The sequence below is a fragment of the Daldinia caldariorum genome (genome assembly GCF_022478825.1).
Source record: "Daldinia caldariorum strain CBS 122874 unplaced genomic scaffold F4812scaffold_2, whole genome shotgun sequence".
NCBI classification, from domain to species: domain Eukaryota; kingdom Fungi; phylum Ascomycota; class Sordariomycetes; order Xylariales; family Hypoxylaceae; genus Daldinia; species Daldinia caldariorum.
Genome location: NW_025953038.1, coordinates 1 through 13,429, shown reverse-complemented (window position 1 = coordinate 13,429; position 13,429 = coordinate 1). Strand labels below are relative to the sequence as shown.

Here is a 13,429-nt window from a genome sequence, read left to right as displayed (position 1 = left end):
CCTGATCCTTAATATCCCTATCCCGAACAAGTTCGGGCAATATCATCGCACATGATATAAACAGGCTTGGCAAGAGATTATGCTTTACAAAGTCGTGGACGCATAATTACCTCGGTACCTAGGTATAAGTTGGTAGGTACAAGGTATATAACTCGTTAGGCCCTAGTACACATAATCTATTACATCAGATTCTATAAATTACCTTAGGCATCCCAACATTCGACGTAGTTTTCGCTATCGTATCCTCACCCCACTAGTCTCATTCGACACCGAGGGTTTCATCCGACTTGCAATATCACGTATGTAGTATATCTGACCATACAAGTCAGTAACATCGCAAAACATTCTCCTAATCGACACATGACGTCGCCCTATTCTTCTGGCAGTCACACCTCTACGAGGGCACTCAAATTCTTCTTGAAGCTGCCTAAACGCTTCATTTAAGCAGCACCGTTCGTACTCTGCCAACTCAAAAAGAACTTTTTTCTTAACTTTGAGCGTGCCATTTGCCTCTCTTTGAGACGTTCCTATCCTATCCAAGGAGTCTTCGCTTCCTAGAGACTCAAATTCTGGGAAGTTGATAGCGTTAAGATTTCGTTCTGTTATGTCTCTTGATATGGAGCCGTAATCATTGTGCATTCTGCACATGGATGCTAGATGACGACAGGCTGCTTCGGCGAAGTATTTCAACTTTGTACTTGGAAAGGATTCATCACCACTACTTACTCCGCTGGACAACAGGCAGCTCAGGAATGTAAACGAGTAGGGACAAGAAGTATGATCCGCCGAGGTCGTTCGCACCCAGGAAAAGAAACTGGCGTCGACATCATCAAACGTTTCAGTTTGAGTTTGCAAAGCGAATAGAGCGCTATCTTCCTCCTGTTTGACGTGTGCCAAGAGAAACATACGGAGTTCCCTTTTTAAGCATTTGCGGTCCCAGGTACTAGAGGAGGTGACTTGGGGATGATTCAAAAGATATGTTATGAATTGCGATAGAGGTCGAACAGCTTCGTAGTTAAGGTTTAAGCCTATAACGTTTGCAGTCTTTGGAGAAAATAGAGCTTCGATGATCTCGCGAAGACCCTTGGGGTTATTGGCGAACGATGGTGCCGCCACAGCCTCCATGAACTCATCGGCCTGGTAGTTCAAGAAGGAAATGATCATCATCTCGCAGAGGAGTGAAGCAGAGGCCAATGCGCCTGAGCGATTATTGCAAGCGGTCCATGTGAAAGGAATAATGTCGAAATACTTGTCCTCATTCATGTTTTCTCTGGGGAAGATGTCAAGTCGACGCTCTCGTAGTAGGGGCCGAAACAAAGTGGATTCAAGATATGATGCTTGTATATGCCACTCGGCCACGTCACGAAACATGGGTGTATGGAGAAAGAGCTTTATGTAGTCTGAATTGCTTGAATCACAAGAGCCAGCCCCGTTGAAGCACAGCCCTACCTGTGCCGAAGCGGATGTAGATGTCGCCGATTTCAAGGCGGCAAGTACATAAGATGAGGTTAAGAAAACGGACGCGTAGGTGACTTTCTCAGTCCAAATATAGTCTGGTACTAACGAGAGAAGATCGAGAGATGACAGAAAATCAACACCAGCATTCACTGCATCATCTATGTTTTGTCGAATGGGTTGCAGAAATGACAACATTCGGGCTTTTGAGAGGATGAGAACACCGTAAGCTGATTGCTCTGGTGACTTATTCCACGAACCGTTGCTGTCTTGTTCTAATATCGTCCGATAGCAAGCCTGGAAGGTAACAATCGACATTCTCGATTTAGTTTGTTGGCTGAATAAGTTGCAAAGCTTCTGATCATCCAAGAGGGCGAACAGGTCCGAGAATGTCTGAACAAGGAGCAAACAGGGATACAAACGGCAAAGGTTCTGTCATGCTTACGGGTCAATATTCTTTCCTCACATATGATGATGGTTACATCTCGATGGTGTACATACCCATTTGTCCTGTATACCATTGTCCGCAGACCACCAATAATCGCATAGAAATTGGACTGTCTTGAGGATCTGAGAAGAGTATCGAGCAACGTCCTTATGATGCAAAAGGGCCATGAGTGCATTGCAATTAGCAGTAAAACTCGGGTTTCGTTCTGACGGGTACGTCTGAAAATGCGCATCGACTTCAAAAACCTCGATCATGCGTTCTATTCCGTTGTTCTGGTCAAGCTGTAACATGCTCAGGGAAAAGATACCACTTGCGGTATCGTCGACGTCGGTTCCGACACAAGGAGCTACGAAAGTTAGTCAATTACTGGGACAAGTCGTGAAGAGCATACCAAAGCCAATTACCCCATCCATCCGATGGAATGCCCCCACAAGGACGTTGGCGACCATGTTCAACTCAGGGCAGGCTAAGTCACTACTGGTGAAACCTCCTCTTAGCAATGTAGAGAGAATCTAATCATACTGTTAGGTTAAAGCTTGAACGATTTACATTCAAGGGACAGGTCGTGATCTTACCCAAGAGAATTCGAAATAAGTGGAAGGAAACGCACTTGGTACGCTTCCATTGCCATAGCGACCAACGACGTGGCTCAGGTAGTTCTGTGTCTCTATATCCCATCTTGTTGCACTCATCAAATAGGCTGCAGATGATGACGGGGAAGCCATCATTGACCCTCCTGTTTTGTGATGCGATATCTGGTCAAAGTCGATTTTGCCTATGAAAGCTTCAAGTGAGTGAATGAGGGTTGTTTTGGCTTTACTGTATAGCACCTTAGGCGTAAGCATTGCCAGTTTGGCTTTATTAAGGTCAAGCAACTCGTCCCTTCCTGGGAAGTGGAAGAAGAGTCCTTCATCTTCGAGATAGCCAAGAATAGCGGGAACTAAAATCTCAAATCCAACATGGGATGAAGATCCTACGTCCCATGAAGTCAATCGGGATCGTAGCGCTGTTGTTGCGTTGTCAATGCGTTTTTTCAAATCCACTTGGGGAACTGCAATAACTTGGAGGGGCTGTCGAAAATGTCGTTTCAAGGCCAACAATGATGCTGCTGTATTCAGTATACTGTCAATCTGTGATGAACCTGAATCCCAACTTCCCTCCTCCGATTGCGTGTCTAGTAGATAATGGAAACATTCTGGGAAAAGCCAATTCTTAGTGTCAGTTTGTTTAGCGATCATTGACACCCATGCGGTATCATAGATGGCTCCGCTGAAGGAACCAAATCCAAATTCGGCGTCATATCCTCTCCATGCTCGTTGTATTAACGACTTCCCGTGGCTATTCAAGTCCTCGATAAGAGCCATGGTGGGGACAAGAAGACCGCAGCAGCTAGTAGAATTATGTGCAAGTCATTAGAATTCGTAATTTATGTAGCAATGAAAAGGTGATAAGGACATATTGTTATCTTCATACTTTGTCAATATATCCAACTTCAGATAGTATCCGAAAAAGCCCATTTAGAATCTAGGGATCGTCAGTGGAATCTGAAAGTGAATCGAGCAAATTAGAGCTAGGAATCTTGCTAGGCACCTAACAGCTCCGTTACCGAGACCGCACAATTACCAGATATGCAGCGGCGACAGCTTTTGGCTGTTACATTGCATCGTACCATCGGCGGCCCTGCTGAAATAGGGTGAGCGGAATCCCATTGCAGCTCTCCGAACGCCAGCCCCACCACATGATTACGCCTCCCCTTATTCTCACACCGGCCGAGCTGTGATCCCAATAACCAAGTTTACACCCGGAGGTTTTTTTTTTTTTTTTTTTTTTTTTTTTTTTTTTTTTTTTTTTTTTTTTTTTTTTTTTTTTATTTATTTATTTATTTTTTTTTAAAAAAAAAAAAAATTTTATTTTTATATTTCCACGACTCTTTTCGGCTTCTTTGACGGACTATGTGTCATAGTGGAATTGCTCGACTACGTGCCTCCCTAGAAACACCACGGCTGAACGTCCGCAATATGGTTTCGAACACTTTCGATATGCTCAAAACCCATACTTTCGGTGATTCCGCCCCCGAATATTCTGCAACATATGCGATTACCTTTTTCTTTCTTTGTTGGGTGCTCATATTGATTTCACGTCCTACAAGCTGTATTCCAATCCATGGATCTCACTGGTGGTTCGAGCCCACATTTGTTCTTCAAACAAGGTTCATACATAATGCCCGTGGCATTATATCGAGTGGCTATGCCAAGGTGGGCGCTCGTCGGTATGTGTCTTCTATCAACATATTCTAATTGCTCTTAGTTTAAGGATAAACCGTTTGTTGTGCGCCGTTATGACGTGGACATCACAGTATTGCCGCACAAGTATCTCGGCGAATTGCGTCTAATCCCATCGAGCAAGCTCAGTGGTGTAAGAGCCCAAATTGATGTATGCCATACCTTTTTGGACATCCGACTTACTCTGAAAAGACGACGAAATTTGACTCAATACCTGATTACGTAGAATTTGGTCCATCGATGGACACATACGACGCTTATGATGGAGTCCGATCTTCATTTTCGCGTGCTTCAAAATAAGCTTACCGCGGAATTGCCGAAGTATCTCGATATGGCTATAGAAGAGGCTGAATATGGATGGGCTCTCGATGTACCGCAATCCGAGGGTAAGTATGATGGTGTTGTGAGGGTTTGTTGCTGAAAGAGGTTAACCATGTCACAGAATGGATGGAAGTAGACATACAGCAAATGATGCGCAATCTTGTTGCACGAATGACATCCAGAATCTTCTTAGGACTTCCCACTTGTCGAGATTTAGAATGGTTAGAACTGGCCATCAAGTTTCCTGTCGATACTTTTACAACAGCATTCACCCTCCGCAGGTTTCCGCCATGGTTGCATGCGGTTATTGCTCCTCTAATTCCTGCTCGGTATAGGTTGAGAAATAGAATGAAAAAGGCTCTGGACATACTTTCACCTACAATAGCTCAATATAGAAGAGAAAAGGTCCCTGGGTCGGACGGAGAACATATTAGCAAGGGCGATACTCTCTTGGAATGGATGATTGACCATGCTAACGAGAAAGAACTTCAGCCATTGGAAATGTCAACCCGCCAGTGTATCTTGACACTTGCAAGCATTCATACAACTTCTATGACTGTGACTAATGTCATATTGGACCTTTGTGCACATCCCGAGTGGTTTCCAGTACTTCTCGATGAAATTTATGTTACCACTGTGGAGCTGGGCATTTTAGGCGCTGGAACAGGGGTAAAGGAATGGTTGCCACGACTAGAAAAGCTAGACAGTTTCATTGTCGAGTGTCAGAGATTCAACCCACCTATCCTCCGTAAGTTCACTGCTAATAGATCTTTACCACTCATAGACTAACTAATGGCCCCAGTTGCACCTCAGAGAGTGGCCATGGTGCCACTGAAGCTCCATGATGGGACGGAAATTCCCAAGGGAAGCAGGATCTCATGGGCAGCGAACGATCACCTGAATGATCCCTGTGTGACACCGGATCCAAGCACATTTGACCCCATGAGGAGCTATCGTAAGCGTCACTCAGAACTAGACCAAAGAAACAAGCACCTCGCCGGTCAGACTGACATAAATAACTTGACCTTCGGATACGGGAAGCTAGCCTGCCCCGGAAGGGCTTTTGCAGTCGGTGAAATTAAAGCTATGTTGGTAAAGCTACTGAGTGAATTTGAATTCAGATATCCAGAGGGTAAAGCAAGACCGGAAAATATGTATGTAGATGAGAACGTATTTCCTGATCCCAGTGCCACGATTATGATGAGGAAGAAAACCAAGTAAACTGGCTCAAGAACTTAAAAGACAGATAGGCAATTCAATTGAAATTCTTATCAAAGTATCACGCATGAAAAATATGAACATGAACATAGTGTTAACTTTCATGTAACCCGGATGAAAGGTGTCACCGATTACATGCCATCAGCACGTTGCAGAGCTGCATACAGAAAAGTGGAGACGCTAGTCAAATAGGGGGGACCGCAAGGGGCGGTCCCATCTTCGCACTTATGTATAAAAGTCAAGCCTCGTCATCTCACCTAAACAATCCTATTTTGATTTCTACCTACAAGTTACCATATCATACGTCAAATCCTACTAAACTTGTTCCAGATCGCAATGGCGTTGGTCTTTTGTTTCCTGGCTTGGCTTTGGGCAACCCCTATACTGGGATCCTTGTCACAAGACCTTCTGGAAATTGCTTCTAATGGATTAAGAGATTCCAGAGAGACATCCATGACATTGATTTCGCAGATAGAGGTTGTTTCAAGTGAAATAGATACGGCAGCGGCTTATGTCGAAGTATCTAGCCATCTAACAGACTTTCAACGCGCTTCCGCCGCATGCATTATGTCTGAACTGATTTTTCCAGGGCGGGTCCTGAACCTGACGCGTACAGAGTATAAGTCAGAACAATATATAAACTGGTAAGTTTCATCATCTACACAAAGCTCCCGACCCATATTTACATTTGACATTTGATATTTAGGTCTGCAACATGCTGGTTACCAGCAGCATGCTTTGTAATTCTTAAAGAGCCTGCAGAGGTCGGCATTGCCCTTCGAATTATCACCGAGACCCAATCTAAATTCTCTGTTCGGGGCGGAGGTCATAATCCAAATCCTGGGTTCTCCAGCATTGAGGATTACGGTGTGCTGCTTGACCTCAAAGGCCTAAAAATGCTGTCCCTGACCGATAATGGACTGTTACAGGCGGGACCGGGCAACACCTGGAGGACCATGTATGATTTTACTGAAGGTCATGGTCGAGCAGTTAAAGGTGCTCGAGTGCAGCATGTCGGTATACCTGGTTATCTGTTAGGAGGTAAATGCTCAACTCTATTTAAGGTATTACTCCAAACTAATAAGATTCAGGTGGATTGGTATTTTTTCCAAGCCTCCATGGCTTGGCAGTCGACAGCATTGAGAACTATGAAGTATGCCAACCAAATAACATCAACCGTATCATAAGAAGCGCTGGCTAACTGCGCTCGACACCTTCCACAGATTGTTTTAGCTAATTCTACGATTGTCAACGCTAATTCGCGTCAAAATAAAGAATTATTTATCGCCTTGAAAGGAGGCGGTGCTAATTTTGGTTAGTTTTTAGTTTTGCTATTCATCAATTCACTGATGCTCATGGCACCATATAGGCATTGTCACACGCTTCGATATCCTTACCTATCCAGCTATCCACGTTCAGTACAGCTTGGCTATTTACAACGCCACAGACTATGCAAATATCTTGAATGCAACTATCCAAGTTCAAGAGCAGATGGAAGTCGACCCTAAAATTGACATATTTCTCAGTGTAACCCCCACTGTAATTACTGTCGGATTGCTATATGCAGATTGGTTGGCGCAACCACCTAGCATATTTGATACGTTTTTCGCTCTCGACAGCCTCATTGGATATGTTGTTGAGCTTACCAATGGGTCTATCGGATCTTTCGAGGCCGATATGGATGCGGCTGGGCCTCCATATGATGCTAGGTAATCCGAGAACTCAATGATGTTCAGGTCGATGTTGTCAAAAATGAACTAACTGGAACTAGACGTTTACCTTCTACCGTCTCCACCACATATGACTATGACTTCTATATTCAAGTTCATGAGATGTTCTTGGGGATATTACAGGCGTATCCTCATCTATCGTCTGCTAATATATCTTATACTCTTGCACCTTTGGCTTCGACGGCGGTTCTGGTGGGCAAAGATCGAGGAGGGAACTCTCTCGGCCTAGATAAGGATCCCCAAACATGTACGAGCTAGACCGCGCATCACATAATAACTTCCAGTTATAGCTAACTATCGTGGAATAGGGTGGTCATTCGTGTTAGAGTGGGCCGACGCGAAAGACGACACTAACGCACAGCAACTCTCAGAGGAGCTTTTAGAAGGCCTCCAATCGTTGGCTCAAGATCAAAATCATTTGCTCAATTTCCACTTCATGAATCACGCCAGCTTCACGCAGAATGTCCTCGGCAGCTACGGTACAGATAACGTCAAGCGATTGGAATCAGTGGCAAAGAGCCTAGACCCATCGAGAATTTTCCAGGACTTACAGAATGACGGATTTCTTTTGCGAAAGCTATGACTTGGGATATAATAATAGAAGTGTCGATCGAAGTTCGTAGGTCTATATGTAGCAGGTTCTGGATGTTAGGAATGGTTAAATGACTTAAATTATCAGTAGAGAGGTTTTCTGGGCGGATAGAATATACACAGCAGAATGATAGCCAACTCCGCTTTGCTGTTCTTTCAATTTCCTCTCCCTGCCTACTATCAAGGGAAAATTACACCCCCTTTTCTCAGGGGACACTTGGACAGCTGCAGTCAGCCGGCAGAGCGAACTATGTACCACGACAGAATGTGATTTTAATAGGGTTGCATTAGGCTGCCTGCCACTGCGCCCAACGGGCAAAAAGCTATAAACAGAAGTCCGACCAAAGCCTACGAAAACGCCCAACCCCGCAGCCGAGCAAAACGGAATCCAAAAGGAGCTGCCCGACAGCAGTGCCAAAAGAAGGGAAGCATGGCATGCAAGGGAGGAAAGCTGAATTAGGATAGCTTTTCAAAGACATACAGATGAGGTCGCACATAGTGACCAGTCAGTTACTAAAATTAAATCACATGGTTGGAAAGTAGCAAACATTGTAAGAAAGAGGCTTTATCTATCATTTCATCAACTCAACAATTTATTTTCTTGTTTCTTATCTGCATCTTTCCATCTTCCGAACAACACAACATGACGCCCCCAAAGCCTATTATTGGGAGCGGAGTATGGGGTCATTTCTTAGGAGAAGACGAGATCCGCAGCCAACTGAACGATGCTGAAAGACTGAGAATTCTACATATCGACTCTGGAGCCCACCACCCCTATAGCAAGCCGGGATTGGCAGAAAGGCTGCTTGGGGAAATAGGATACCAGAACCAGGGCTTCACCGTTGACTCCAAGGTCCTCTATTCGAATGGTGGAGACGGCACCTTGACGGCTGAAGCTGTGGAGAAGTCCATAGACCAGACATTGTCTAGCCTGAAAACGCATAAGGTGAGTTCCTTTAGTGGAAATGTTTTACTTGGATGGGCTTAATATTGATACCAGATTAATATCTACTATGCTTTGGCGCCCGACCGCACCACTCCCTTAGAAGAACAGGCGGCCGCGTTCGATGCCCAGTATCGCCTAGGGAAGTTCTCTCAGCTTGGAATCTGCAACTTTCAGCCTGATATGCTCGAAGAATGGATTAAAATCGCCGATGAAAAAGGCTACATCAAGCCGACCGTCTTCCAGGGACAATATAACATTCTTTGCCGTGGATACGAAGCGGATCTCTTCCCACTACTCCGTAAACATGGCATATCATTCAACGCCTTCGGTGTACTCGCGGGTGGCATGTTAACTGGCAAGGTCACCTTCTCGAATGGCCCAGATGACCTCAAGGGCACTCGCTTCGAAGTGTCTGAGACAAACGTGATCGGGATATATGGTAGGAAGTGGTACGACAAGCCGTGCTTCCATGACGCAATTCGCAGAATGGCAGAGCTGTGTGATACATATAGCGTGAACATTACTAATGCGGGCTTGCGATGGATCATGAACCACTCAAGGCTGGATGGGGGTCTGGGAGACGGCGTCATCATCGGGCCTCGCAATAAGCAACAACTCGACCAATACATCCTTGGGATCCAAGGGGGGCCCCTCCCTAAAGGGCTTGTAGAGGGACTGGACAGCATTTGGGATAAAGTGAAAGGCGATGCTGTAGATATGCTTGTCTACTGAGTCTTCTCGTCGCACTAGACGTAAGTTTGGTTCTGGATCCTAATTATGAGCAATGAAGAGTAGATTTATCAGGTATTCAGAATCTGAGATTGCTCTATACAGATCCCCGGGCAGCACTACATGTCCTAATCGTACTGTAGCGGAGGAGAGCAAGTGTGCAATAAGTAATATAATTAGTTCGTCAATTAGCCAAACTTTCGTTGCACATAATGCTATTACTAAATTGGCAATGGTTGATGAGGAGCTTATCTTCTGGTGCTTCGTAGTAGACACATGAGCATGCCTATGTTGCAGTATAACCCGTTGCTGCTTAATTACAGATAATTAGTAGTAGAACATTGGTAGGAGCCATGGTACTGCACGACAAATGAGCTTGCTTCTGGTAGAGGCGGGGCACATAACCTTTAGGTGTCTTGGGCAACCTGGGCCTGTTTTGCGCTGAAGTCCCGGTCCCGTCGGGCAGTTAGTTCTGTCTGGCGATACCAAGATGCAGAATGCGCCCAGCTGAAGACAGGTGGGTAAAGAGTTCCAAGGTACCTAACATCCCAATTTATATTATGTACCTCGCACAAGATGTATGTTGGCTACAATGCACCACATGTACGTACCTAGTAGGCATCCAGGAACCGAACAGGTACCTACCTAGGTAAGTAGCAAGTTCTCTACAAATTCTCACAATTTTGGCTTCCCCTTCTTTCATCTCCAATCGCCACCTTAGCAGTACACTAAATACATTAAACCTCCGCCGCACTTTCCTTCAATCGTTACAGTCCTGGAAAATGCAGAATTTCAGTCAGGCACACATACTGCGCCTTTTCTCCGAATCGGCCTTTCTTCTTGTATTAATATGCCTCTCACAATTTTTGTACCGGGGTGTGTCTACGAGGCTTAAGTTCCGTAATATGCGAAAGCAAGGCTTTGTAGGTTTTTATTAAAGCCCCTGATAACATTGCCGATATCATGCAATGAACTCGGGCCAAGAACACGCTGACAATATATAGCCCGTCCCCGAACCATATTCGTTCATTCTCGGACATATATCGTTTATGAAAGAGTTGAAGAAGGGATTGCCTAAAGACGCTCACAGTTGTTATTCCCAAAGAAGAATCGCCGTAGGATGGCAGAAATTCTTTCCTCAAGCAACGAAATGTCCTCCGATTATCTACTTGGATCTTTGGCCCTTCCTATCTCAACCGCTCATCCTAGTCACCAGTCCTGAAGCATGTTACCAGCTTACCCAGGAGAATCCGCAGCCGAGAGATTCCACATTTCGATGGGCTATGTTCCCTGTGACTCGGGGGAAAGACCTGATATCCATGAACACAGCAGACCATCGCATATGGCGTTCGCGATTCAATCCAGGCTTTTCTCTGCGGAACATCACATTGCAAATGCCCATCTTATTGGAAGAGGTGGGGATTTTTGCTCAGCAACTAAAAAGCCAAGTCGGAATTAACAACCAGTGGGGAGAACTATTTACTTTGAACGACAGAACTATTAGTTTGACCTTCGACATCATCATGAGAACAGCTTTGTGAGTACTATTATGCACCTATTCAATTAATCAATATCGCTAATCGAAATCATTATCAGAGACCTTCGCCTAAATGAACAGACAGAAGGGCCCAGTCCAATTCTCAAAGCCATGCGCCAGCTACTCACTCATGTGAAGAGTCCAAACCTTTGGACTAAACTTGAGCGCTTGGGACCTGGCTATCGGCGGGATGTAGAAATGCAAAACGGGATAATCCGAAATCAATTGTTGCCCCAAATCCAGTCCCAGCTCGCGGCGGAGACTAGCTCTAGTAACCACAAAACAGTTATTTCACTAGCCCTCCAAGAGTTCAGGAGCGAATCTGACAAACAAGACCCAAAAGAACTAAACTCGGAGTTCATTGACATTGTCGAGTCCCAGCTTAGACTTTTCATATCCGCCGGCCACGACACGACTGCCCAAGCAATGTATGTGTCCCTTTCTATAGGCTGATGGTTCTAGGATATTCACTAATGCGCCTCTCTTGGCTAGATGTTGGATTTTATATAGAATCAACAGTAATATAGACATTCTAACCCGGCTCCGAGCGGAGCATGACGAAATCCTTGGTGCAAACCCAGGAGATGCCGTTCAGACACTCTCGCAGCATCCGCATAAACTGAACCATATGCCATACACGACCGCTGTCATCAAGGAAGCTCTTCGAATTCACCCTCTGGGATCGACCTTCCGCCGAGGGAGCCCCGATTTCTACTTCGTGTGCGACGGCCTCAGATATCCTACAGAGAACGCACTGATCCAGACGAACCCAACCGTAGTCCACCTGCGCTCCGACCTATGGCCGCGAGCTACCGAGTTTTTGCCCGAGCGATTCCTTGTTGCGGAAGACCACCCGCTCCACCCTGTCAAAAACGCGTGGCGCGCCTTCGAGCTCGGCCATACAAGGTGCATTGGGGAGGAGCTGGCCATGATGGAGATGAAATTAGCATTGGTGCTCACCGTGCGAGAGCTCGAGTTTGATTTCGATTGGGAGGGCTGGCATAAGCTGCAGTACGTATTCATTATCCTCTGCTTTATATTAAGTCTTTTAATGTGTACATGATCCGGTTATACATTTGCTAAATTTCTTAGGAAACGTATGGTAGCACCAGATACTATAGATAGTGATTATGGATACCGCGCTGGGGATGGCGTTGGTTATGTTAAGGATTACCTGCCTACGCGTGTTAAGTTAAGGTAATTTACATAAGGTTACTTTTCGGGTAGTATAAAAGCTTAAAGTTAAGGTCATGTCGTATTAAGATGTTAAAAGATATAAGAATTGGAAGTTATTTCTTTAGCTTAAAGTACTAAATCATGATTATTTTCGATGTTATCGTTAGGTATTTAATGGGTTTATTAAACCATAAAAATTAATAAGAAACACGTTTACAAAAAAGGAAAATAGTAAAAAGTAATTAATTTAATAATAAATTTAATAATAGTTTTAATAAATTTAACGATTAATTATTTATATATTAATAATATATGTAATAATTACGTAACATATATATATATTTTATTGTGGTACGTATTTAACGGTTATATAATATTAACGCGTAAGCACTTTATTAAAAATAAAATGCTTTACCGCTAATATTAAAAAAAGAAATAATGTACTTATTATTATTATATAAAAAAATATTATGTAATTAATTAACTTTAAATAAATTTTTCCTTTTTTAAACATTATTAATATATTAATTTTACCTTTATTATTATTTAATTTATTTATTTATTATTTTATATTATATATATATACTTATTAATATTAATTAATATTATTAAAAATTTAATAATATAAATTAATAAAGTTAAAAAAATCATTATTATAATAATTTAAAAAACCTTATTATAATAATATATATAATATTAATATATTTTTTTTATTTATAAATATACTTATAATTTATAATAAATTATTAATTTACTTTATTATTTAATTTATTTAAGTTTTTTATTATTTATTATAATTTAAATTTATTATTAATATTATTAATTAAATTAATATTTATTATATATTATAAATATTTTATAATATTTTAATTAAAAAACTTAATATAAGCATAAGTTTATACTATAATAATTAATTTAATTAAAATAAAAAATATAAATAAATTATAAGTTTTAATAAATTATATATTTAATTAAATAACTTTTATTTAATATTTT

General features: G+C 42.8%; 5 protein-coding genes across 5 annotated transcripts; 4 read left to right on the top strand and 1 right to left on the bottom strand.

Moving 5' to 3' along the window:
* Positions 1 to 234: 234 nt before the first annotated feature.
* F4812DRAFT_449300 (terpene synthase family protein) lies at positions 235 to 3,267 on the bottom strand (the record flags this gene model as incomplete). Its single annotated transcript, XM_047935955.1, has 4 exons — positions 235 to 1,887; positions 1,957 to 2,249; positions 2,295 to 2,415; positions 2,479 to 3,267. 4 exons carry the CDS (start codon positions 3,265 to 3,267, stop codon positions 235 to 237), a joined length of 2,856 nt encoding a protein of 951 aa, XP_047793300.1.
* A 552-nt stretch (positions 3,268 to 3,819) lies between these two features.
* F4812DRAFT_467213 (cytochrome P450) lies at positions 3,820 to 5,733 on the top strand. Its single transcript, XM_047938624.1, has 5 exons — positions 3,820 to 4,158; positions 4,211 to 4,336; positions 4,412 to 4,571; positions 4,628 to 5,254; positions 5,309 to 5,733. The coding sequence occupies exons 1-5, from the start codon at positions 3,856 to 3,858 to the stop codon at positions 5,725 to 5,727; spliced, it is 1,635 nt and encodes a 544-aa protein (XP_047793299.1). The 5' UTR covers positions 3,820 to 3,855; the 3' UTR covers positions 5,728 to 5,733.
* Positions 5,734 to 5,976: 243 nt separating this feature from the next.
* On the top strand, positions 5,977 to 8,221 carry F4812DRAFT_412220 (FAD-binding domain-containing protein). Its single transcript, XM_047932697.1, has 7 exons — positions 5,977 to 6,368; positions 6,431 to 6,765; positions 6,816 to 6,877; positions 6,948 to 7,038; positions 7,094 to 7,433; positions 7,496 to 7,701; positions 7,763 to 8,221. Exons 1-7 carry the CDS (start codon positions 6,061 to 6,063, stop codon positions 8,035 to 8,037), a joined length of 1,617 nt encoding a protein of 538 aa, XP_047793298.1. The 5' UTR covers positions 5,977 to 6,060; the 3' UTR covers positions 8,038 to 8,221.
* Positions 8,222 to 10,243, top strand: F4812DRAFT_412217 (Aldo/keto reductase). Its single transcript, XM_047932696.1, has 3 exons — positions 8,222 to 8,991; positions 9,046 to 9,743; positions 9,826 to 10,243. Exons 1-2 carry the CDS (start codon positions 8,689 to 8,691, stop codon positions 9,721 to 9,723), a joined length of 981 nt encoding a protein of 326 aa, XP_047793297.1. The 5' UTR covers positions 8,222 to 8,688; the 3' UTR covers positions 9,724 to 9,743; positions 9,826 to 10,243.
* On the top strand, positions 9,903 to 12,676 carry F4812DRAFT_161472 (cytochrome P450). The gene is made up of 6 exons (XM_047929831.1): positions 9,903 to 10,369; positions 10,494 to 10,643; positions 10,725 to 11,257; positions 11,317 to 11,685; positions 11,750 to 12,268; positions 12,350 to 12,676. The coding sequence occupies exons 2-6, from the start codon at positions 10,503 to 10,505 to the stop codon at positions 12,456 to 12,458; spliced, it is 1,671 nt and encodes a 556-aa protein (XP_047793296.1). The 5' UTR covers positions 9,903 to 10,369; positions 10,494 to 10,502; the 3' UTR covers positions 12,459 to 12,676.
* The last annotated feature ends 753 nt before the right edge of the window (positions 12,677 to 13,429 follow it).

What these genes read in the sequence shown, in the direction of transcription:
- F4812DRAFT_467213 (XM_047938624.1), top strand. Translation starts at nt 3,856, where the DNA reads ATGTGTCATAGTGGAATTGCTCGACTACGTGCCTCCCTAGAAACACCA. An exon ending in TATCGAGTGGCTATGCCAAG is followed by an intron (nt 4,159 to 4,210) that starts GTGGGCGCTCGT and finishes AATTGCTCTTAG; the next exon opens with TTTAAGGATAAACCGTTTGT. An exon ending in CGATGTACCGCAATCCGAGG is followed by an intron (nt 4,572 to 4,627) that starts GTAAGTATGATG and finishes ACCATGTCACAG; the next exon opens with AATGGATGGAAGTAGACATA.
- F4812DRAFT_412220 (XM_047932697.1), top strand. Translation starts at nt 6,061, where the DNA reads ATGGCGTTGGTCTTTTGTTTCCTGGCTTGGCTTTGGGCAACCCCTATA. An exon ending in ACAGCATTGAGAACTATGAA is followed by an intron (nt 6,878 to 6,947) that starts GTATGCCAACCA and finishes CACCTTCCACAG; the next exon opens with ATTGTTTTAGCTAATTCTAC. An exon ending in AGGAGGCGGTGCTAATTTTG is followed by an intron (nt 7,039 to 7,093) that starts GTTAGTTTTTAG and finishes GGCACCATATAG; the next exon opens with GCATTGTCACACGCTTCGAT.
- F4812DRAFT_412217 (XM_047932696.1), top strand. Translation starts at nt 8,689, where the DNA reads ATGACGCCCCCAAAGCCTATTATTGGGAGCGGAGTATGGGGTCATTTC. An exon ending in CTAGCCTGAAAACGCATAAG is followed by an intron (nt 8,992 to 9,045) that starts GTGAGTTCCTTT and finishes TATTGATACCAG; the next exon opens with ATTAATATCTACTATGCTTT.
- F4812DRAFT_161472 (XM_047929831.1), top strand. Translation starts at nt 10,503, where the DNA reads ATGCAGAATTTCAGTCAGGCACACATACTGCGCCTTTTCTCCGAATCG. An exon ending in ATATGCGAAAGCAAGGCTTT is followed by an intron (nt 10,644 to 10,724) that starts GTAGGTTTTTAT and finishes GACAATATATAG; the next exon opens with CCCGTCCCCGAACCATATTC. An exon ending in GAGGGCTGGCATAAGCTGCA is followed by an intron (nt 12,269 to 12,349) that starts GTACGTATTCAT and finishes TAAATTTCTTAG; the next exon opens with GAAACGTATGGTAGCACCAG.